We start from the raw sequence: 25,414 nt of genomic DNA on the forward strand, positions 1-25,414 counted from the left end.
AATGCATCTGTAGCGTCTTCCAGATGGTAGGAGGGCGAACAGACTGTGGCTGGGGTGGGTAGGGTCTTTGATGATGGACCGTGCCCTCCGTAGGCAGCGTTTCTGATATATATGTTCTATGGTCGGTAGCCGGGTGCCGGTAATGCGTTGGGCAGTTTTGACTACCCGCTGCAGGGCTTCCCGGTCATGGGAGCTACAGCTGCCGTACCATACCGTGATACAGTTTGTCAGGATGCTCTCTATAGTGCAGCGGTAGAAGTTAGAGAGGATCGGGGGTGACAGATTACATCCCTTCAGCCTCCTCAAGAAATATAGGCGCTGCTGGGCCTTCTTCACCAGAGAGGAGGTGTTGAGGGACCAGGAGAGGTCACATTCTCCTGTGTGAATGTGTGTGAGTGAGTGAGTGAGTCAGTGTGAGTGAGTCAGTGTGAGGGAGTGAGTCAGTGTGAGTGAGTGAGTCAGTGTGAGTGAGTCAGTGTGAGGGAGTGAGTCAGTGTGAGTGAGTGAGTCAGTGTGAGTGAGTCAGTGTGAGGGAGCGAGTATGAGGGAGTGAGCGAGTGAGTGTGAGCGAGTGAGTGTGAGGGAGCGAGTGTGAGTGAGTGAGTGAGTCAGTGTGAGGGAGCGAGTGAGTGTGAGGAAGCGAGTATGAGGGAGTGACTGAGTGAGTGAGTGAGTCAGTGTGAGCGAGTGAGTGTGAGCGAGTGAGTGTGAGGGAGTGAGTGTGAGGGAGTGACTCAGTGAGTGCATCAGTGTGAGTGAGTGAGTGTGAGGGAGCAAGTGTGAGGGAGTGACTGAGTGAGTGCGTCAGTGTGAGTGAGTCAGTATAAGTGAGTGAGTGAACAAGGGAGCAAGTGTGAGTGAATGAGTGAGCGAGTGAGTCTATGTGAGCGAGTGTGAGTGAGTCAGTCAGTGAGTGAGTGAGTGTGAGTGAGTGAGCGAGCGAGTCTATGCGAGTCTTCTTCTTTCGTATGGTTGTAGCAGAGCAAATCAAATGTCAGTATCTAAGTCAGATATCCAGGTCAAAGCTTCTGGTCTAACAGTGTGGATATCTTGTAGGCTGCCTGCGAGTTTCCTCTGAGGGCAGTGTGCAATGATGTGCCCCAGGGTCTGATCAGGAGCTCCACAGTCACATGATGGGGATGCTTTAATCTTCCACCTATGGAGAAGGTGGCAGCATCTACCATGGCCGGTTCTGAGGCGGTTGATGGTTGTCCACTGTTTGCGAGGAAGGTTTGATCCTTCAGGTTGTATTGTGGGGTCCTCTGTAAGAAATCAATTCCGTATGTCGCAGCTCTTCCAAGCATTTCGCCAACGGTCATCAAGGCTGAGGGGAGATCGCTGAAGGGCTTCGGCGATGGTCCAAAATGGCTTTCTAGATTTGAGACGGGTTGGTGGTAGGTTGTTCAAGTCTGCCTGGATTGGCATGTCTTTGCTGGTGTAGCAGTTGTTTTCTCTGGAGGCTGCATATTTGTGGCGTAGGTGTGGTGGTGCGATGTTTGTAAGCACAGGCAGCCACGGTGTTGGTGTTGATAAAAGCGTACCGGTGATAATTCTCATAGTAGAATTCAGCTGGACATCAACGGATTTGACATGCGGACTCGATAGCCACGCCGGAGAGCAGTACTCCGCTGTGGAGTACACCAGGGCGAGTGCGGCCGTACGGAGGGTTTGAGCGTCTGCTCCCCATGTGGATCCGGCCAGTTTCTGGATCAAGTTGACCCGACTCTTTAGTTTCTTCCCAAGGTTCTGGAGATGTTGTCTATATGACAGGTGCGATTGGGCGTGACTCCTAAATAGGAGGGGTTTTGGCCTGGTTTACCTCTGCGCCGCAAAAGGAGACTTTCAAAACTTGGTTTGCTTGATGGGTGTTGAGGTGGAATGTCGAGGTGACAGTCTTTTGCGGGTTTGGCTGAAGTCGCCATCGGCGGCAGTAGGCCTCCATCCTCTGTAAACCACTGGTCAGGGTCTCCTCGGTGATGGACAGATTCATGCTTTGCGTGGCCAAGGCAATGACATCAGCGTACACAAACTTTTTTTCATGTGTTCATGGGATGTGGGCGTCGCTGGCAAGGCCAGTATTTATTGTCCATTCCTAGTTGCCCTTGAGAAGGTGGTGGTGAGCTGCCTTCTTGAACCGCTGCAGTCCGTGTGGTGAAGGTGCTCCCACAGTGCCGTTAGGGACGGAGTTCCAGGATTTTGACCCAGCGACGATGAAGGATCGGCGATATACTTCCAAGTCAGAACGGTGTGTGACTTGGAGGGGAACTTGGAGGTGATGGTGTTCCCATGCGCCTGCTGTCCTTGTCCTTCTAGGTGGAAGAGGTCGCGGGTTTGGGAGGGGCTGCCGAAGAAGCCTTGGCGAGTTGCTGCAGTGCATCTTGTAGATGGTACACACTGCAGCCACGGTGCGCCGGTGGTGGAGGGAGTTAATGTTTAAGGTGGTGGATGGGGTGCCAATCAAGTGGGCTGCTTTGTCCTGGATGGTGTCGAGCTTCTTGAGTGTTGTTGGAGCTGCACTCATCCAGGCAAGTGGAGAGTATTCCATCACACTCCTTACTTGTGCCTTGTAGATGGTGGAAAAGCTTTGGGGAGTCGGGAGGTGAGGCACTCGTCACAGAATACCCAGTCTCTGACCTGCTCTTGTTGCTACAGTATTTATGTGGCTGGTCCAGTTAAGTTTCTGGTCAATGGTGACCCCCAGGATGTTGATAGTGGGGGATTCGGCGATGGTAATGCCGTTGAATGTCAAGGGGCGGTGGTTAGACTCTCGTTTGTTGGAGACAGTCATTGCCTGGCACTTGTGTGGCGTGAATGTTACCTGCCACTTATCAGTCCAAGCCTGGATGTCGTCCAGGTCTTGTTGCAAGCGGGCATAGACTGCTTCATTATCTGAGGAGTTGTAAATGGCGCTGAACACTGTGCAGTCATCAGCGAACATCCCCATTTCTGACCTTATGATGGAGGGAAGATCATTGATGAAGCAGTTGAATATGGTTGGGCCGAGGACACTTCCCTGAGGAGCTCCTGCAGTGATGTCCCGGGGCTGTGATGATTGACCTTCAACCACCACAGCCATCTTCCTTTGTGCCAAGTATGACTCTAGCCACTGGAGCGTTTTCCCCCTGATTCCCACTGACTTCAGTTTTACTAGGGCTCCTTGATGCCAAACTCGGTCAAATGCTGCCTTGATGTCAAGGGCAGTCACTCTCACCTCACCTCTGGAATTCAGCTCTTTTGTCCATGTTTGGACCAAGGCTGTAATGAGGTCTGGGGCCAAGTGGTCTTGGTGGAACCCAAACTGGGCATCAGTGAGCAGGTTATTGGTGAGTAAGTGCCGCTTGATAACACTGTCGACGACACCTTCCATCACTTTGCTGATGATTGACAGTAGACTGATGGGGCGGTAATTGGCTGGATTGGATTTGTCCTGCTTTTTGTGGACAGGACATACCAGGGCAGTTTTCCACATTGTTGGATAGATGCCAGTGTTGAAGCTGTACTGGAACAGCTTGGCTGGAGGCGCGGCTAGTTCTGGAGCACAAGTCTTGCGGGACTCTGTTTCGGGCAGGCTACTGGTGTAAACGTTGAATAACGTGGGTGCCAGGACAGGACCCTGTGGGAGTCCATTGTTCACTGTCCTGTATCTGCTCTCTGGGCCAGTGTACACACGGAAGCGTCGGTTGCTAAGCATGGAGTTGAGAAGATGGATTGTTGTTCTGCAGTTATAAAGGTGGAGAGCTTGAAAAGCAGTCCATGCTTACACACTGTGTCATACGCCGCTGACAGGTCCACGAGTGCTACGGCGGTCTTGAGCTGGCGCTGGAAGCCTGCTTCGATGTGCGTTGTTAAAACTACCACTTGGTCACAGCAGTTACAGCCGCTCCGGAAGCCCGCTTGCTCCTTAAGGATGGTTGGTTCGATGATGAGGACTAGTCTGTGGAGTAGTCGCCTCTCCAGCACTTTATAACAAGTGCAAAGTAAGGAGATCGGGTGGTAGCTGGAGTGAGTGAGTGCGAGGGACTGAGTGAGTGAGTGAGGAAGCAAGTGAGTGAGTCTAAATGGGTGGGTGAGTGTGTATGAGTGAGTGAGCGAGTCTGTGCGAGTGAGTGTGTCTGTGGGAGAAAGTGGGAGTGAGAGTGAGTCTATGCGAGTGTGAGTGAGTGAGCGAGCGAGTGTGAGTGAGTCTGAGAGAGTGTGAGTGGTAAGAGCGAGTGTGAGTGAGTCTCAGAGAGTGTGAGTGAGCGAGTCTCTGAGAGAGTGAGTGAGCGAGTGTGAGTGAGTCTCTGAGGGAGTGAGTGAGCGAGCGAGTGTGAGTGAGCGAGTGTGAGTGAGTGAGTCTCTGAGGGAGTGTGTGTGAGCGAGTGAGTCTCTGAGGGTGTGTGTGAGCGAGTGTGAGTGAGCGAGCGAGTGTGAGCGAGTGAGTCTCTGAGGGTGTGTGTGAGCGAGTGAGTGAGCGAGTGAGTGAGTCTCTAAGTGTGTGAGCGAGCGAGCGTGAGTGAGCGAGTGAGTCTCTGAGCATGTGTGTGAGCGAGCGAGTTTGAGTGAGCAAGTGTGTGCGAGTGAGTCTTTGAGAGAGTGTGAGTGAGTGAGCGAGTGTGAGTGAGTGAGTCTCTGAGCGTGTGTGAGCGAGCATGTGTGAGTGAGCCTCAGAGTGTGAGTGAGCGAGCAAATTTGAGTGAGTCTCTGAGGGAGTGAGTGAGCAAGTGTGAGCGTGAGTGAGTGAGTGTGTCTCTGAGGGAGTGTGAGTGAGCAAGTGAGTGTGAGTGAGTCTGAGTGTGAGTGAGTGAGCGAGTCTCTGAGGGAGTGTGAATGAGCGAGCAAGTGTGAGTGAGTCTCTGAGGGAGTGAGTGAGCGAGTGAGTGTGAGCGAGCGTGAGTGAGTGTGTCTCTGAGGGTGTGAGTAGTCGAGCGAGTGTCAGTGAGTGAGTCTCTGAGAGGGTGTGTGAGCGAGCGAGTGTGAGTGAGTGAGTCTCTGAGAGGGTGTGTGAGCGAGCGTGAGTGAGTGAGTCTCTGAGAGGGTGTGTGAGCGAGCGAGTGTGAGTGAGTGAGTCTCTGAGAGGGTGTGTGAGCGAGCGAGTGTGAGTGAGTCTCTGAGAGGGTGTGTGAGCGAGTGAGTGTGAGTGAGTGAGTCTCTGAGAGGGTGTGTGAGCAAGTGAGTGTGAGTGAGTGAGTCTCTGAGAGGGTGTGTGAGCGAGCGAGTGTGAGTGAGTGAGTCTCTGAGAGGGTGTGTGAGCGAGTGAGTGTGAGTGAGTGAGTCTCTGAGAGGGTGTGTGAGCGAGCGAGTGTGAGTGAGTGAGTCTCTGAGAGGGTGTGTGAGCGAGTGAGTGTGAGTGAGTGAGTCTCTGAGAGGGTGTGTGAGCGAGCGAGTGTGAGTGAGCGAGCGAGTGTGAGTGAGTCTCTGAGGGAGTGAGTGAGCAAGCGAGTGTGAGTGAGTGAGTCTGAGAGGGTGTGTGAGCGAGCGAGTGTGAGTGAGTGAGTCTGAGAGGGTGTGTGAGCGAGCGAGTGTGAGTGAGTGAGTCTGAGAGGGTGTGTGAGCGAGCGAATGTGAGTGAGTCTCTGAGAGGGTGTGTGAGCGAGCGAGTGTGAGTGAGTGAGTCTCTGAGAGGGTGTGTGAGCGAGCGAGTGTGAGTGAGTGAGTGAGTGTGAGTGAGTGAGTCTCTGAGAGGGTGTGTGAGCGAGCGAGTGTGAGTGAGTCTCTGAGAGGGTGTGTGAGCGAGCGAGTGTGAGTGAGTCTCTGAGAGGGTGTGTGAGCGAGCGAGTGTGAGTGAGTGAGTGAGTGTGAGTGAGTGAGTCTCTGAGAGGGTGTGTGAGCGAGCGAGTGTGAGTGAGTGAGTCTGAGAGGGTGTGTGAGCGAGCGAGTGTGAGTGAGTCTCTGAGAGGGTGTGTGAGCGAGCGAGTGTGAGTGAGTGAGTCTGAGAGGGTGTGTGAGCGAGCGAGTGTGAGTGAGTGAGTCTGAGAGGGTGTGTGAGCGAGCGAGTGTGAGTGAGTCTCTGAGAGGGTGTGTGAGCGAGCGAGTGTGAGTGAGCGAGCGAGTGTGAGTGAGTCTCTGAGGGAGTGAGTGAGCGAGTGAGTGCGAGTGAGTGAGTGAGTGTGAGTGAGCGAGCGAGTGTGAGTGAGTCTCTGAGGGAGTGAGTGAGCGAGCGAGTGTGAGTGAGTGAGTCTGAGAGGGTGTGTGAGCGAGCGAGTGTGAGTGAGTGAGTGTGAGAGGGTGTGTGAGCGAGCGAGTGTGAGTGGGTCTCTGAGAGGGTGTGTGAGCGAGCGAGTGTGAGTGAGTGAGTCTCTGAGAGGGTGTGTGAGCGAGTGAGTGTGAGTGAGTGAGTCTCTGAGAGGGTGTGTGAGCGAGCGAGTGTGAGTGAGCGAGCGAGTGTGAGTGAGTCTCTGAGAGGGTGTGTGAGCGAGCGAGTGTGAGTGAGTCTCTGAGAGGGTGTGTGAGCGAGCGAGTGTGAGTGAGTCTCTGAGAGGGTGTGTGAGCGAGCGAGTGTGAGTGAGTGAGTCTCTGAGAGGGTGTGTGAGCGAGCGAGTGTGAGTGAGTCTCTGAGAGGGTGTATGAGCGAGCGAGTGTGAGTGAGTCTCTGAGAGGGTGTGTGAGCGAGCGAGTGTGAGTGAGTGAGTCTCTGAGAGGGTGTGTGAGCGAGCGAGTGTGAGTGAGTCTCTGAGAGGGTGTGTGAGCGAGCGAGTGTGAGTGAGTCTCTGAGAGGGTGTGTGAGCGAGTGAGTGTGAGTGAGACTCTGAGAGGGTGTGTGAGCGAGCGAGTGTGAGTGAGTCTCTGAGAGGGTGTGTGAGCGAGCGAGTGTGAGTGAGCGAGCGAGTGTGAGTGAGTCTCTGAGGGAGTGAGTGAGCGAGTGAGTGTGTGTGAGCGAGTGAGTGTGAGTGAGCGAGCGAGTGTGAGTGAGTCTCTGAGAGGGTGTGTGAGCGAGTGAGTGTGAGTGAGCGAGCGAGTGTGAGTGAGTCTCTCAGAGGGTGTGTGAGCGAGCGAGTGTGAGTGAGCGAGCGAGTGTGAGTGAGTCTCTGAGAGGGTGTGTGAGCGAGCGAGTGTGAGTGAGTCTCTGAGAGGGTGTGTGAGCGAGCGAGTGTGAGTGAGTCTCTGAGAGGGTGTGTGAGCGAGCGAGTGTGAGTGAGTCTCTGAGAGGGTGTGTGAGCGAGCGAGTGTGAGTGAGTGAGTGAGTGAGTGAGTGAGTCTCTGAGGGAGGGTGAGTGTATGAGCAATCCCACGGGATATGCACGAGTAATGGATAAAAACAGACCCCGACACCTGTCTGTATTGATTTCTAAATCTTTGACTATTGTTTTTTTTACGTTCTGCTTTTTTTATAAAAAGAAATCAGAAAGCTGCCATTTCTGATCCCATCAAACTGGGCTCGCACTGCGAGCAGAGGCTGGTGTTTGGTGATTGAGGCCAAAGTTAAATGGGGAAAGATTGGTCTGATTTGGCGGGTGACAGGATTTATCTGTGTGAGGGAGACACGAGGCCGTGATACTCCATATGCATGAGCGACTCCGACATTCTGTCCTTCCATTTACAAAGGGCCTTGTTCAGCAAATCCCCTCCCCACGGAACATGCATCACATTTATTGGCCCTGTCAGCCCAGCTTCAAAGCCCACACTGCTCGGCAGCAACAGTGCTTGTAATTGGGCTCTTTCACTCGCTGAGTGAGACACACACGTACAGAGGGGAAGGCATGAAACGGCCACATCAGGCTGCATTCCCCTTTCATAGCACACACCGAGTCCCCGCTGACAGATGAGAAGTAACATTGTTTGAAGCGACAGATTGCTTTAGAAGTGACAACAAGGGCTGTGAACATACTTTACAAACAGGAGCCCAAGCTTCAGAGCATTGGTAACAGCGCTGTGCGGTGAGCAAACAGTCCTCGACAGTTAATGTGCGCACAGAAATCTGGTGACAGGTGTCACAGGGGAGGAGAGGGGCCAGACCGGCGCTGTGAGCACACAGTAATCGGAAATGGATTTTGGAAAATGGAAAAATCAACTGTTTATGTGGAGTAAATGTTCCCATTTACACTGGGTTAAGTGCAAGTGAGTCACCCGGCACTGAGCAAGCCCCTCCTTCGACAGACAGAGTGCGTCGTCCCAAAGACTAGCTCGGTACCCAGCTGAAACAGGATATTGTGGACAGGCACCACAGAGAAAGGCCCATAAACTCTAAATCTTCTAAACCCAGAGCGCTCTATCTCATCCCCGCTTTACGGCCCTCTCGCAAGCTCCCCCTAACTGTCCCATCCAACACTCCCACGGCAGGTACAGCACGGGTAAGATACAGAGTAAAGCTCCCTCTACACTGTCCCATCAAACACTCCCAGGGCAGGTACAGCACGGGTTAGATACAGAGTAAAGCTCCCTCTACACTGTCCCATCAAACACTCCCAGGGCAGGTACAGCACGGGTTAGATACAGAGTAAAGCTCCCTTTACACTGTCCCATCAAACACTCCCAGGGCACGTACAGCACGGGTTAGACAGAGTAAAGCTCCCTCTACACTGTCCCATCAAACACTCCCAGGGCAGGTACAGCACGGGTTAGATACAGAGTAAACTCCCTCTACACTGTCCCATCAAACACTCCCAGGGCAGGTACAGCACGGATTAGATACACAGTAAACTCCCTCTACACTGTCCCATCAAACACTCCCAGGGAAGGTACAGCACGGGTTAGAAACAGAGTAAAGCTTCCTCTACACTGTCCCATCAAACACTCCCAGGGTAGGTACAGCACGGGTTAGATACAGAGTAAAGCTCCCTCTACACTGTCCCATCAAACACTCCTGGGGTAGGTACAGCGCGGGATAGGAACAGAGTAAAGCTTCCTCTACACTGTCCCATCAAACACTCCCAGGGCAGGTACAGCACGGCTTAGATACAGAGTAAAACTCCCTCTACACTGTCCCATCAAACACACCCAGGGCAGTTACAGCATGGCTTAGATACAGAGTAAAGCTCCCTCTACACTGTCCCATCAAACACTCCCAGGGCAGGTACAGCACGGGTTAGATACAGAGTAAAGCTCTCTCTACACTGTCCCATCAAACACTCCCAGGGCAGGTACAGCATGGGTCAGATACAGAGTAAAGCTCTCTCTACACTGTCCCATCAAACACTCCCAGGGCAGGTACAGCACGGGTTAGATACAGAGTAAAGCTCCCTCTACACTGTCCCATCAAACACTCCCAGGGCAGGTACAGCATGGGTCAGACGCAGAGTAAAGCTCCCTCTATACTGTCCCATCAAACACTCCCAGGGCAGGTACACCACGGGTTAGATACAGAGTAAAGCTCCCTCTACACTGTCCCATCAAACACTCCCAGGGCAGGTACAGCACGGGTAAGGTACAGAGTAAAGCTCCCTCTACACTGTCACATCAAACACTCCCAGGGCACGTACAGCACAGGTTTAGAAATAGTGTAAAGCTCCCTCTGCACTGTCCCATCAAACACTCCCAGGGCAGGTACACCACGGGTTAGATACAGAGTAAAGCTCCCTCTACACTGTCCCATCAAACACTCCCAGGTTAGGAGGGCAGGTACAGCATGGGTTAGATACAGAGTAAAGCTCCCTCTACACTGTCACATCAAACACACCAGGTCAGGTACATCACAGGTTTAGAAATAGTGTAAAGCTCCCTCTACACTGTCCCATCAAACACTCCCAGGGCAGGTACACCACGGGTTAGATACAGAGTAAAGCTCCCTCTACACTGTCCCATCAAACACTCCCAGGTTAGGAGGGCAGGTACAGCATGGGTTAGATACAGAGTAAAGCTCCCTCTACACTGTCACATCAAACACACCAGGTCAGGTACATCACAGGTTTAGAAATAGTGTAAAGCTCCCTCTACACTGTCCCATCAAACACTCCCAGGGCAGGTACACCACGGGTTAGATACAGAGTAAAGCTCCCTCTACACTGTCCCATCAAACACTCCCAGGGCAGGTACACGACGGGTTAGATACAGAGTAAAGCTCCCTCTACACTGTCTCATCAAACACTCCCAGGGCAGGTATGGCATGGGTTGGATACAGAATAAAGCTCCCTCTACACTGTCCCATCAAACAATCCCAGGGCAGGTACAACATGGGTCAGAGACAGAGTGAAGCTCCCTCTACACTGTCTGAATAAACACTCTCAGGGCTGGTACAGCCCGGGTCAGATACAGAGTAAAGCTCCCTCTACACTGTCCCATCAAACACTCCAAGGGCAGGTACAGCATGGGTCAGAGACAGAGTAAAGCTCCCTCTACACTGTCCCATCTAAAACTCCCAGGGCAGGTACAGCACAGGTTAGATACAGAGTAAAGCTCCCTCTACACTGTCCCATCAAACACTCCCAGGGCAGGTACAGCACCGGTTAGATACAGAGTAAAGTTCCCTCTACACTGTCCCATCAAACACTCCCAGGGCAGGTACAGCACAGGTTAGATACAGAGTAAAGCTCCCTCTACACTGTTCCATCAAACACTCCCTGGGCAGGTACAGCACGGGTTAGATACAGAGTAAAGCTCCCTCTACACTGTCTCATCAAACAATCCCAGGGAAGGTACAGCATGGGTTAGATACAGAGTAAAGCTCCCTCTACACTGTCCCATCAAACACTCACAGGGCAGGTGCAGCACGGGTTAGATACTGAGTAAAGCTCCCTCTACACTGTCCCATCAAACACTCCCTGGGCAGGTACAGCACGGGTTAGATACACAGTAAAGCTCCCTCTACACTGTCCCATCAAACACTCCTGGGGCAGGTACAGCACGGGTTAGATACAGAGTAAAGCTCCCTCTACACTGTCCCATCAAACACTCCCAGGGCAGGTACAGCACGGGTTAGATACAGAGTAAAGCTCCCTCTACACTGTCCCATCAAACACTCCCAGGGCAGGTACAGCACAGGTTAGATACAGAGTAAAGCTCCCTCAACACTGTCCCATCAAACACTCCCAGGGCAGGTACAGCACGGGTTAGATACAGAGTAAAGCTCCCTCTACACTGTCCCATCAAACACTCCCAGGGCAGGTACAGCACGGGTTAGATACAGAGTAAAGCTCCCTCTACACTGTCCCATCAAACACTCCCAGGGCAGGTACAGCACGGGTTAGATACAGAGTAAAGCTCCCTCTACACTGTCCCATCAAACACTCCCAGGGCAGGTACAGCACGGGTTAGATACAGAGTAAAGCTCCCTCTACACTGTCCCATCAAACACTCCCAGGGCAGGTACAGCATGGGTTAGATACAGAGTAAAGCTCCCTCTACACTGTCCCATCAAACACTCCCAGGGCAGGTACAGCACGGGTTAGATACAGAGTAAAGCTCCCTCTACACTGTCCCATCAAACACTCCCAGGGCAGGTACAGCACGGGTTAGATACAGAGTAAAGCTCCCTCGACACTCTCCCATCAAACACTCCCAGGGCAGGTGCAGCACGGGTTAGATACAGAGTAAAGCTCCCTCTACACTGCCCCATCAAACACTCCCAGGGCAGGTACAGCACGGGTTAGATACAGAGTAAAGCTCCCTCTACACTGTCCCATCAAACACTCCCAGGGCAGGTCCAGCACGGGTTAGATACAGAGTAAAGCTCCCTCTACACTGTCCCATCAAACACTCCCAGGGCAGGTACAGCACGGGGTTAGATACAGAGTAAAGCTCCCTCTACACTGTCCCATCAAACACTCCCAGGGCAGGTACAGCACGGGTTAGATACAGAGTAAAGCTCCCTCTATACTGTCCCATCAAACACTCCCAGGGCAGGGACAGCACGGGTTAGGTACAGAGTAAAACTCCCTCTACACTGTCCCATCAAACACTCCCAGGGCAGGTGCAGCACAGGTTAGATACAGAGTAAAGCTCCCTCTACACTGTCCCATCAAACACTCCCAGGGCAGGGACAGCACGGGTTAGATAAAGAGTAAAGCTCCCTCGACACTCTCCCATCAAACACTCCCAGGGCAGGTACAGCACGGGGTTAGATACAGAGTAAAGCTCCCTCTACACTGTCCCATCAAACACTCCCAGGGCAGGTACAGCACGGGTTAGATAGAAAATGAGCAACAGCTTGCATTTATATAGCACCTTTAATGCAGTAAAACATCGCAAGGCATTTTTCAGGAGCGTTATCAGACAAAAATTGACACCGAGTCACATTAGCAGACATTAGGACAGATAATGAAAAACTCTGTCAAAGATGTCGGATTTAAGGAGCTTCTTAAAGGAGCAGAGAGAGGTATAGAGGTGGTGCGGTTTCGGGAGGGAATTCCAGAACTATGGGGCTATCAGAATCAGGCGATTCGGCCCATCATGCCTGTGCCAGCTCTTTGAAAGAGCTATCCAATTAGTCCCATTGCCCATTGCCCTGCCAATGTTTCCCCTCAATGTAATGATCCAATTCCCTTCGGAAAGTTATTGTTGAATCTGCTGCCACCTCCTTTAGAACGCGCCTCCAGATCACAACAACTCACTGGATGAAAAGAAAGTCTTCTCGTCTTCCCTCTGGTTCTTCTGCCGAGGCAGCTGAAGGCACGGCCGCCAGCGGTGGAGCGCTCAATATCGGGGGTGCGCAAGAGGCCAGAATGGGAGGAGCGCAGAGATCTCGGGGGGGTTGTGGGGCTGGAGGAGATGACAGAGATAGGGAGGGGCGAGGAGGCCATGGAGGGATCTGAAAACAAGGATGAGGATGTTAAAATCGAGGCGTTGCCGAATCAGAGCCAGGGAGAGGGAGTTTGTGGCGGGAACCAAAGGCAATGGCCTTCCCAATATTTAGTTGCAGGAAATTTCTGCTCATCCACAATTTAGAGGAACAGCACCTCATCTTTCGATTATGCACTTTCCAGCCCTCTGGGCTCAACACAGAGTTCAACAATTTCAGACCAGAACCTCGGTCCCTATCATATATATATAATTCCCTTTTTTTAATCCACACTTTTGTCTGGGCTTGTTTCTTCCCTCCCACAGGGCAGCTGTCCTTCATTCTGACAGGGCCATTCACACTTCATCCACAGCCAGCCTTTGTTCCTGGAATATCTCTCAATGTCTCTAATTTCTCCCGCTTTCTAACCTATCTCTGACCTTCCCTTTCGTTCTTTCATCCCCTCCCCCTTTTCCCAGCCCCCACTTGCTTTAAAATCTATCCCCTTTCCTGTTTTTTTTCCAGTTCTGACGAAAGGACTTTTGACCTGAAACGTTGACTGTTTCTCTCTCCACGGATGCTGCCTGACCTGCTGAGTTTTCCCAGCGTTTTCTGTTGTTGTTTCAGAATTTAGAGAGCGTGGAGGGGTTGACAGGGTTGGTGGGGGGTGGTGAGGTAGAGCTGGGTGTCGTCAGCGTACCTGTGGAAACCCAGGTGAGGAAGAGCATGGGCTAGATAAAGAATAAAGGTCCCAAACCCACCATCTACAGCAACTCCAACCAACGCAAGATAAATCGCCATTGGAAGCAAGGCCGAATCATGGCCACGTCACCAGCGTATCGTGGCTACGACGGTGAGGTTGGGGCGAGCACTGGTCGCTGTGCCGCAGGTACGATCTGATCAGCTCCTGGACTTCACCAACGCGAGGAAGCCCCAGTTTCTCCGGCTCCGTCTCTGCCTGTATCCAGAGCTTGATCTCATCAAATCTCTTCATCACTCGAATTTAGCACTTCAGCCCCACACTTGACACAAGTGTCATCGCTCGCTCTGAAGACAGATGACTCGCGTTAGACGCCAGCCAATTTGCATCAGGTCGCAAATTCAAATCTCATTCCGACCCACTTTATGAAAAGCTCTCTTCAATTCCTGCCTTGATTGTGGCCCCCTCCCCCTCCCAACATCCATCAGAGGGAATGAGGCAACACAGCACCGGCAGCTAAAACAGAACAGAAAATTCCATTTCGCAAGATATTGATTGATATATAGCAGGGCCTTATCAGTAAATACGCAGCAAATTAAAGGGTGGAAATGACGTGCTCTCGATCGTAATGTGTTATTTGGAGGATGCATTCAGCTGCTTGCAACTTACTTTCCCCTGTTGATGCAGGGAGAAGATTGAACAATTATATCTAACTCTGCCACTATCAGCTTTCACAGATTGCTCTGCTATGTTTAATAAGGGCAACCGAAACCCCTGGTGCCCACCGCGGCTCCCTGATCAACACCACATCGAAACGCTCACCTCCGCCATCATCCGACTGCTCAGGGCTCCTGGGTCTCAGCCGGCTGCTGGGGAAAGCAGAGACAGACAGAGATTAGAATCGCACGGGGACAGAGCCTGGGCCCAACCCATCGCTCAAACACCAGAGCGCTCGACAGAAACAAACCCTTTCACACTCACACTGACACGCCGTGGGTCACACTCACACTGACACACTGGGTCACACTCACGCTGACACACTGTGGGTCACGCTCACGCTGACACACCGTGGGTCACGCTCATGCTGACACACTGGGTCACACTCACACTGACACACCGGGGCTCACGCTCACACTGACACACCGTGGCTCACGCTCACGCTGACACACCGTGGGTCATGCTCACACTGACACACCGTGGGTCACACTCACACACCGGGGGTCACACTCACACTGACACACCGGGGGTCACACTCACACTGACACACCGGGGGTCACACTCACACAGGGCGCTGGGGAGAGGGGTTACTGAGTGACAGTGTGAGAGAATGTGGGAGAGAGAGTGAGAGAGAGTGGGTGAGAGAGGTAGGTTCAGAGGAGACTCCCTAGGAAGATCGACCTATTCCTCACCTCTTGGCTTCAGCACCATAGACTATATGATTACGGATCTGGACCCATCCTCTTTCAGAACATTCACAGTCAAACCACTAACACCACTGTCAGACCACAGCCAAATTACTGTGTATCTTAAAAGGACAGAAACAACCAACACAGAAACACAGCCCAGTAAGCTGTACAACATTAAAAAATCCTACAGATGGGCCAAAAACAGCATGGAAAAATACCAGAAAGCAATTAGCAATCAATCAACTCAATCTCTCTTGGACACCTTTCTGGAAAACACATACACTCACAATAAAGAAGGCGTAAACCTGGCAGTGAATAGCCTAAATAATATTTTTGATAATTTGACATCAATGTCGAACCTGAAATCTCGCAAGAGTAAACACAAAACACAAAACCACGAAAAATGGTTTGATTCAGACTGTCATAACATGAGGAAAAAACTCAGAAAAATATCAAACCAAAAACACAGACAACCAGAAAATGAGGAATTACGCCTTACTTATTGTCAGGCACTAACACAATACAAAAACACACTCAGAACCAAGAAAGAACAGTATATTAAGTATAAACTCAGCTCCATTGAGGAATCTATTGATTCTAATTGTTTCTGGGACAACTGGAATACATTACACAAAAAGCAACATGACGAATTTCCCATTCAAAATGGAGACACATGGGAAAACCATTTTGAAAAATTATACCAGAAAAACACACTAAGCCCAGAGCAAGATCAAATATGTAAAGAATTGGAAAAGCTCGAACTGGCCAAAAAAGATTACCAAAACCCGTTAGACTGCCTAATAACTGAAAAAGAGCTATTTGAAAAATTCAAGGGCCTGCGACCAAGAAAGCTGCGGTGCAGATGGCATCCTAAACACACTGACGATAAAATGAAATTGGCTATCCTAAAACTCTTCAACTTGGTTCTGAGTGTCGGTTACTTCCCTGATATCTGGAACAAAGGACTCATAACGCCCATATACAAAAGTGGAGACAAAGTTGACCCAAATAACTATCGAGGCATCTGTGTAAACAGTAACCTGGGGAAGGTATTCTGCAGTATCATAAACCAAAGACTTATAAACTTCCTTGAGGAGCACAATGTCTTGAGTTAAAGCCAAATTGGATTCTTACCAAATTATAGAACATCGGATCATATTTTCACCCTACACACCCTAATTGACAAACATGTTCACCAAAACAAAAGCAAAATTTTTGCCTGCTTTATAGATTTCCAGAAGGCTTTCGATTCTATTTGGCACGACAGTCTATTCTTAAAACTTATTGAAAGTGGGGTAGGGGGAAAAACATATGATGTAATTAAATCAATGTATACAAACAATAAATGTGCAGTTAAAATTGGAGACAAACAAACAAAATATTTCTCACAGGGGCGTGGCATGGCGCAGGGCTCGCCTATCTCACCGACACTCTTTAATATTTACATAACTGAATTGGCAAAACTACTTGAACAATCTACAGCACCTGGCCTCGCCCTATATGACTCCAAGGTTAAATTCCTCCTCTATGCAGATGACCTGGTTCTGCTCTCACCAACTGAGGAGGGTCTACAACAGAACCTGGATCTGCTAGAGTCGTTCTGTCAGACCTGGGCCCTGACAATAAACCCCAAAAAACCAAAGTTCTTGTGTTCCAGCAAAGATCCAGACATCAGGGACCCAGAATAAACTTCACACTAGGAGCAACTAAAATTGAACAAACTACAAATTACACATACTTAGGCTTAAAAATCAGTTCTACGGGAAATTTTCATTTGGCTATGAATGAACTGAAAGAGAAAGCAAAAAGGGCTTTCTATGCCATTAAAAAGTCAATCCAAATAGAAATTCCAATTGGCATTTGGCTCAAAATTTTTAAATCAGTAATTGAACCAATTGCACTCTATGGCAGTGAGGTGTGGGATCCGCTAACACAACAAGAATTTGCAAAATGGGACAAACACCCAATTGAGATCCTACATGCAGAATTCTGTAAAAGTATCCTCCGGACTCAAAGGAAAACCGCAAACAACGCATGCAGGGCAGAACTAGGCCAATATCCACTACTAATTAATATCCAAAAAAGAGCCATCAAATTTTGGAAACACCTAAAAATGAGCAACCCCACTGCTATCATTACGAAGCCCTGAAATGCCAAGAGATGATCATAGAGAAGAGTCCCCCCAGTCAACTAGTCCTGGGACTCAGTGAAGTAACTACTAACACTACTAATAATAATCAGCCCCAGGACAGTGACATCCTAGCACAGAGAATTCAACCCAACACAATTGTCACTAAACAAAAGGAAAAATATTTGACCTATTGGACAGAAACGACAAAAACACAAAACAAACTTGATTGCTATTTGGCCCTAAACAGACAATACACCATGGCTGAATACCTGACCATGGTAAAAGATAGCAAACTGAGAAAAACCTTGACAATGTACAGACTTAGTGAGCATAGCCTGGCCATTGAAAAAGGCAGACACAGACAGACCCGGCTGCCAAGAGAGGACAGGATATGCTCTCACTGCAGTCAGGGAGTGGTGGAGACAGAGATGCACTTCCTCACAACTTGTGGAAACTATCAGGACACAAGGGAGAATTTCTACCCAAAATTCATAAAAATATGCACTGAATTCAAAAATTTGAATGACCACCAAAAACTCCCATACCTATTAGGGGAACAGAGAAATTGCGTAACTTTAGCGGCAAACTATGTTACAGCTTGCCACAAGCAGAGGGACAACCATTAAATTTAAGAAAAGATTGTATGCATACTATATGTGTGTATATTTATATATACAGGGATATATATGTCTATACACTGTATGTCTAGATCTGCGTTTACGTGTTCAATCATACATGTTTTTCTGTGCTTTGGCAACATAAGATGTACCTTGTCATGCTAATAAAGCAATTTGAATTGAATTGAATTGAATTGAGAGAGAGAGTCTGGGAGAGAGAGTGAGTGTGGGAGAGAGAAAGAGTGGGAGAGAGAGAGTGTGGGAGAGAAAGAGAGAGTGTGAGAGAGAGTGGATGAGAGAGAGAGGGAGAGAGAGGGAGAGAGTGGGTGAGAGAGAGTGGGTGAGAGAGAGTGTGAGAGAGAGAGAGAGTGAGAGAGAGGGAGAGCGAGTGGGTGAGAGAGAGAGAGAGATAGAGTGAGTGGGTGAGAGAGAGCGAGTGGGTGAGAGAGAGAGAGAGTGAGTGGGTGAGAGAGAGTGTGTGGGTGAGAGAGAGAGAGCGGGAAAGAGGGAGAGTGGGTGAGAAAAGAGAGTGGGAGAGAAAGAGTGAGAGAGGGTGGATGAGAGAGAGAGAGAGAGAATGGATGAGAGAAAGCGTGGGAGAGAGGCCTAGAAATTCAGCTGTTAGCGCCAGCCACTAGCACCTTAGGAGGAGGAGAAGTGGGGCGCGAAGCGGCTAGCGCCCGGGCGTGGCGCGATCTGCGCCTCTCGCGAACTTGTCAAGATTTAGCGGCGGCACAAAACCGCAGCACCCGCTCAGCTGCGCGCGCAGATCCTGACGTCATTTGATGGTGCAACGCCCTTTGTGCGCCCCGAACCGGAACTTCAGCGGCGCCCCCCTTCTGTGCGCCTGGCGCCCCCAGCGACTGGTTGAGTGGAATGGTTCCCAGTCGCTGTGGGGCGCGGGGGCGCTATTTAAAGGGGACTCTTCCTGCATTCTTTGTGGCAGCCATTTTGTTCCACTCCTTCTGTGTGAGAGAGAGATTTGGAGAGAGACAAAGGGAGAGAGCTTTCTGCTTTGACTCAGCGCTCGCACAGGTACTTCTGGCTTCAGGCCAGAGCTTTGCACTTGGATTTAACTTTCAGTGCCATAGCCTTGAGTCGCCACATATAATGGGGGCTGCAATGGGTGGAAACGTTGGGTTTCTCCATTGCATTCAGGGGGCTCAGAGACGCCGAGAGAGAGTGCCAGTCATGGCCAGATGGAGAAGGGCCAACAGGCGTCGGCACAGGAGGCCTTACCCACCCAGGGTCTACCGCCAGCAGTTCTCATATCTCAACATGTCTGAGGAGCAGTGTGTTCGGAGGCTGCGATTCAGAAGGGAGGTGGTCACTGAGATCTGCCACCTGCTTCAGAGAGATCTGCAGCCACAGCTGAGGAGCAGGACGTCTGTCGGTGGCAGTGAAGGTGACAGTGGCTCTCAACTTATATGCCACCGGCTCCTTCCAATCCGCTATTGGGGACATTGCCAACATCTCCCAGTTCGCGGTACATTGCTGCATCCACCAGGTGACGAATGCCCTCTTCAGAAGGAGACGTCAGTACATCTCCTTCCCCATGACCCCGGACAAGCAGCAAGAGCGTGCAATTGGATTTGCAAGAATAGCGGGCTTCCCCATGGTCCAGGGCGCCATTGACTGCACGCATGTGGCTTTGCGGGCACCTCTAGAGAATGCCGAGGATTACCGCAACCGGAAGGGATACCATTCGCTCAACGCCCAGTTGGTGTGCGACCACAGGCAGCTCATACTAGCTGTCAATGCCCGCTTTCCAGGCAGCAGCCACGATGCCTTCATCCTGCGCCAGACTTCTGTGGCAGATATTTTCGAAGCCCCGGCTCACCCAGGAGGCTGGCTTGTCGGGGACAAGGGCTATCCTTTGTGCACCTGGCTGATGACCCCGCTCCGTGCGCCCAGCACCCCTGCTGAAGAACGATACAATGACAGCCATCAAGCGATCAGGAACATCATTGAGCATACAATCGGTGTGCTCAAGCAACGGTTCCGCTGTCTGGACCATTCCGGGGGAGCCCTTCAGTACTCGCCTGAGCGAGTCTCCCATTTCGTTGTCGTGTGCTGCATGCTGCACAACCTGGCTATCCTCAGGACTCAGCCACTGCCAGCAGACATTGGAGGACCACCAGAGGAGGAGGAGGAGCACCAAGACGGGAGGGAGGCACAAAGTGCAAGGGCCGTCCGTCGGCGGATTATTGCAAGTCGGTTCTAGGCCCCCTCTCGGAATGGCTTGTGACATTGAAAGAGCATGAATGGAGCCGCTCCGCAAACCCTCAGCCGGTCAAGGCAACAAATAGTTCAAAGTGCAAACATGGACAATCTGAATAAAGACAATTTTTTATTTTACAAACTCTGTGCCCTTCCCGCATGACAAACAAATACAGAGAAACCCCCAAAAAACAGTCAGACACATAATGGCTCTCACAACCTGGAGAAAATGAAAAAAACAGTTAAACAAAAATGACCATGATCCTCAGCCTTCATATAAAAAACAAACACAACATTCTCGGCCTTCATATAAAAAAAAACATTTGGCCACACCGTCTACTTTTTCGCCTGCGAGGGTGATCCGCCTCGCTTGCGCGATTTGCCCCTTCCCGCCCTGCAGCTTCTCCTCAATGGGACCCCAGTGGCTGCAGCAAGGCTGGGGGAAGGCTGCTGAGGGTCAGATAGTGAGTCGGCAGATGCCCTTGGGGGACGGCCTGGACCAGCTCTGGGCCTGGAGGGCCCGGCTGCTGACTGCTCCAACTCTGCTTGGGCGGCAGCAGTCTGTCCTACGGGTGGTGGCAGCTGCAGTGGAGCAGTGACAGTGTTGGCAGCAGGAATGCTGCCAACCTGACAGAGCACAGGCACTCCCTGGTCGGCCGATGCACTCGCACGGGCCAGCACTGAAGCATGCACAGCAATCTGCTGAAGCACAGACTGCTGGGCTGCTGCGGCGCGGCGAAGGCCCCGGCGATGCCTGGCCGATCCAGCGAGGGTGGCAGCAGTTAGTGCCCGTGTGGCTCTGATCTGTGTCTGCATCAGACCAGCCAGTGATTGCATGGCACGACTAAGCACTTGGCTGGAAGCCGCCTGTGCTGCCCCGAAGTCCTGCAGACTCCTGGCCTGTGCTGCCCCGAAGTCCTGCAGACTCCTGGCCTGTGCTGCCCAGAATTCCTGTACACTCCTTGCCAGTGACTCAGGCATCCTTGCCACTGCAGCCATGAGCTCAGTGTGCCTGCGCTCAGCCTGGGTGCCCATTTCACCAAGGAGCCGCACCTCCTCTGCGCTCACCGTAGCAGGACTGGAGGCCGCACTCACCCTCCGCGGAGAAGGCCGCCGAGCTTCCCCACCCCTCCCGCGTTGCTGCAGCTCGCTGGGCCCCGGAGCTTCACAGTCATCAGACCCTTCCCCCCTGCTCCCCTCCAGGGAAGACGTGTCCCCATCATGGCCATGGGCTGCCTCGGCTGAGGGTGGCACTGATGGGCCGGCTTCCTCTTCCTCCTCCTCGAATTCCGAATCAGTCGCAGTGCCAGCTTGAGGGCCCGCCTCCTCACCTGGCGATTCACCATCTGAAAGCAGGGAGGCACAGGAGTTGCTTTAGAGTGAGGACAGGGCGGCAGCGAGGGAGGCATGAGTGCTGCAATGCACTGCATTGGTTCGAGAGTGGCAAAGGATGCTGGTGTGAGGCACAAGTGGAAAGAGAGCGGTCAAAAAGGTGATGACCTTACCATTGGTGGCCAGAACGGGGTCAGCATCTCCAGTGGCGACGGGGCCAATCAGCCGGCCTCCCATTATCCGCTCCACTCGCTGCTCCAGGTCGCTCAGGTCTTTAAGGTCAGGACGGCCTCCCCCGGTCCGTCGCTGCTGCCTCCGATTGTGGGCCAGCTTGCCCTGCAAGAGAAAGGACGGCCTCTGAGTACAGGGTCAAGCCCTCATCTTGCCTGCACTGTCTCCCATGGTGGAATAGCCCTGACAGTGTCAAGCCCTGATCTTGCCTGCACTGCCTCCCATGGTTGAATAGCCCTGACAGTGTCAAGCCCTCATCTTGCCTGCACTGTCTCCCATGGTCGAATAGCCCAGACAGTGTCAAGCCCTGATATTGCCTGCACTGTCTCCCATGGTGGAATAGCCCTGACAGTGTGTAAAGTGGTGAATGTGCATGTGATTTTCATGAGAGTCCCATAGCTGTTGGATGAGGGCTGGGCATTGGGGCTTTCAGGACCCTTTGGCCGTAAAGTGAGGTGTCCATGCAGAGATGAAGAGGATACTGGAAAGGGTACTCACCCTGACAACCCGAGTGAGGTGGTTGAACTTTTTTCTGCATTGCGTGGGTGTCCTGGGGACCAAGCTGCTGGAGGTCACTCTGTTCGCCACCTCCCTCCAGGCTTTCCTGTACTCGCTGGGCAGCGGCCTCCTGCCACTGTCGGGGAAGAGGACAGGTCGCCGGCACTCCACTGCGCCAACCAGTAGCTTCAGGGCACCCTCGCTGAAGTGCTGCGCTCGCTCCCTAGCCTTCTCCATAGTCGTGGGCATAGCGTTCTTGAAGCAGCTCTGTTTAGGCCTAGATTCAGGGCTGCAGTGTGCAGGGCATGGGTGCAATCCAAATCGACCCTCCCCCTTTAAGAGCTGACCGGCGCCAGCGTGTCTGCCTGCAATCGATAACTCGCCGCACCTGCGCTGCGCCCGCCCTCGGTGGTAGCGCCTCGGCTCGCCGGCTTAGCGCCTTATGATAGTCATGCACCGTCTGCTTTAGTGCAGCAGCAACCTCTTGGGGCGATGCAACTCAATTTCGATGAAGGTGGCGCTAAGTTGCACCGGGCACTAAATTTAGCGAACGCCCGGCTGTAGCGCCCCAAACGTGGCGATACTGAATCTCTAGGCCCAGAGTGTGTGCGAGAGAGAGAGTGAGTGAGAGAGAGAGAGAGAGAGAGTGGGTGAGAGAGAGAGAGTGGGAGAGAGAGAGAGTGGGTGAGAGAGAGAGTGAGTGAGGGAGAGAGTGATTGAGAGAGAGAGTGTGGGAGAGAGAGAGAGAGAGAGTGAGAGAGAGAGAGAGAGAGAGTGGGTGAGAGAGAGAGAGAGAGAGAGAGAGAGTGGGAGAGAGAGAGAGAGAGAGAGAGTGGGAGAGAGAGAGAGAGAGAGAGAGTGGGTGAGAGAGAGAGAGAGAGAGAGAGAGAGGGAGAGAGAGAGAGAATGAGAGAGAGAGAGAGAGTGGGTGAGAGAGAGAGAGGAGAGAGAGAGAGGGAGAGGGAGGAGAGAGAGAGTAAGAGAGAGAGAGAGAGAGAGAGAGTGGGAGAGAGAGAGAGAGAGTGTTGGAGAGAGAGAGAGAGAGAGAGAGAGTGAGAGAGAGAGAGAGTGGGGAGAGAGAGAGAGAGAGTGGGTGAGAGAGAGAGAGAGCGAGAGGGAGAGAGAGAGAGTGGGTGAGAGAGAGAGAGAGAGAGAGAGTGAGAGAGAGAGAGAGCGAGAGAGAGTGGGAGAGAGAGAGAGAGAGAGCAGTGGGCGAGAGGGAGAGAGAGAGAGAGCGAGAGAGAGTGGGAGAGACGAGAGAGAGACCCACAAAAGACTTGAAGAAATTGAAAACTCCATTAATCAAAATCAATTCTGGGATATGTGGAATAACCTGAGTACAACTCAATTACAAGCATTACCAATCCAAGATGGTGACATCTGAGGAACACATTTTGAAAACCTCTACAAAGACATCCCAGTAAACGAATCAAACTCAAGTCAACATCATGTCACAGAAAAACTCCACACATTAGAAGCAACAATTAAAGACAACCAAAACCCTCTGACTCCCCAATCACTTGGACAGAAATGGCCACAAAAACAAAATCTCTCCACCTAAAGAAAGCCTGTGGTCCAGACAACATCAAAAATGAAATGCTCAAGTTCAGCACTATGGAGATGCAGGGTGCGGTACTCAAGTTATTCAACATCATATTACGTTCGGAGCTGTTTTCCAGATATCTGGTGCCAAGGACTCATCTCTCCATATATAAAAGTGGAAACAAATCAGACCCAAACAACTACCGTGGCATCTGTGTCAACAGTTGTCTAGGGAAGTTATTCTGCAGTATTCTAAATAGCAGATTACTGGATTTTCTTAATAAACATAATATCCTTAGAAAAATCAAATAGGCTTTCTTCCAAAACACCGCACCACCGACCATATCTATACCCTTCACACTCTCATTGAAAAACAAATACACCAAACAAAAAATGGGAAAATATTCGCTTGTTTCATTGACTTCAAGAAAGCCTTTGACTCTATTTGGCACGAAGGGCTCTATTACAAACTTCTTCAGTGTGGAATAGGGGGCAAAGTCTATGACCTTATTAAATCGATGTATCTGAAAAATAAATGCGGTGTCAAAATTGGAGACAAACGCACCGGTTTCTTCACCCAGAGAAGAGGCGTCCGCAGGGTTGCAACTTGAGTCCGACCCTGTTCAACATATACATAAATGAGTTAGCAGACAAGCTGGAGCAAAGCGAGTCACCGGGTCTCTTTCTCCTAGATGGGGAAGTGAAATCCCTGTTCTATGCGGACGACCTGGTTCTGCTGTCCTCCCACAGAACAGCGATTACAGCAACATTTAGACCTACTCGACAAATACTGCAAAATTGGCCCTGACAGTAAATCTAAAGAAAAACCAATTATCATGATTTTTCAAAAAAGGCCCAGGTGTCCAGGAAAACAAATACCAGTTTACTCTCAGTGATACCATCATAGGATACACTATGAGCTACACTTACCTGGTCTAACCATTACAGCATCAGGGAGCTTCAACATAGCAGTGAATGCACTAAAAGAAAAAGCCCGAAGAGACCTATATGCAATAAAAGGGAAAATTCTACAACATCCAACTTCCAATCAAAATCTGGCTCAAAATATTTTGATAGTATAATCCTGCCCATTGCGCTGTATGGTAGCGAAGTATGGGGCCCGCTCTATCACCATAGCTACACTAATGGGAAAAACACACAATAGAAGCGCTACATGCAGAATTTTGCCGAAGCATTCTTCGCACCCAAAGGAAAACACCAACAAATGCATGTAGAGCCGAACTAGGCAGATACCCACTGATAATAAACATCCAAAAACGAGCACTAAACTTTCTAAATCACCTCAAATCTAGTTCCCCAGACACCCTTCATTTTAAAGCCCTCCAGGCCAAGAGCTGAACCCAGAAACGAGTCCCCTGAGTCAGTTGTTACTGAAACTAAGTTCTCCTACCCAGCCGGACCCTGACCAGTCCCAGACCAACACTGCTCCCCAAACACCAATCCGAGTGAACCAAATCATTAAACAATGCAAAGAAACCTACCTGGAACATTGGAACACAATAACCAAAGCAAAGCAGATTAGAATGCTACCGGGCCCTAAAAAGAGAATATAAACTGGCAGACTATCTCTCGACCATCAGAGACACAAAACAGAGACAGACCCTCACCAGATACAGACTAAGCGACCACCAACTGGCAATTGAAAAAGATACAAGAAATCCTGGCAACCTAAAGAAAATAGATTATGTGACCACTGTCTGGCCGGCGAGGTTGAGACAGAGGTGCACTTCCTCCTAAAATGCGAAAATTCAACGAGACAAGAAACATATATTTTGACAAGCTCAGCCTTACAACCCCAGATTTCAAAGAATTGGATGACCTGTCAAAATTAAGAATAGTCCTGGGGGAGGGAGACAGACCATATCTTGGTGCCCAATATGTAACAACATGTCACAACCTGAGAAACATTGAGTGACTAACGAGCACACCCATAGCATATATACGCTAAAAATGTTAAATCAATACCGAATGTACCCAACGACTGTTTTAAATTAATACTGAATGCACCCAACGAGGGTCAACGACTGTTTAAATTAATACTGTCTGTACCCAACGAGGGTCAAAAACGTTTGACGCCTACAGAAT

The 25,414-nt window shown here is 50.8% G+C and overlaps 1 protein-coding gene across 5 annotated transcripts in view; it reads right to left on the minus strand.

The window, feature by feature from the left end:
• The window catches only part of ift43 (intraflagellar transport 43 homolog (Chlamydomonas)), a 269,145-nt gene that overhangs the window by 68,848 nt on the left and 174,883 nt on the right, over nucleotides 1-25,414 (minus strand). For 4 of the 5 annotated variants that reach the window (XM_086002542.1, XM_086002540.1, XM_086002537.1 and 1 more), the window contains one exon: nucleotides 14,154-14,200. In XM_086002542.1, the coding sequence (XP_085858668.1) occupies nucleotides 14,154-14,200 (47 nt within the window). The remainder of the gene's footprint in view (nucleotides 1-14,153; nucleotides 14,201-25,414) is intronic. The other variant, XM_086002538.1, reaches the window with a different exon arrangement.

The sequence above is a fragment of the Somniosus microcephalus genome, chromosome 12 (genome assembly GCF_052327205.1).
Source record: "Somniosus microcephalus isolate GS21.2 chromosome 12, FLI_Smic_1.0, whole genome shotgun sequence".
NCBI classification, from domain to species: domain Eukaryota; kingdom Metazoa; phylum Chordata; class Chondrichthyes; order Squaliformes; family Somniosidae; genus Somniosus; species Somniosus microcephalus.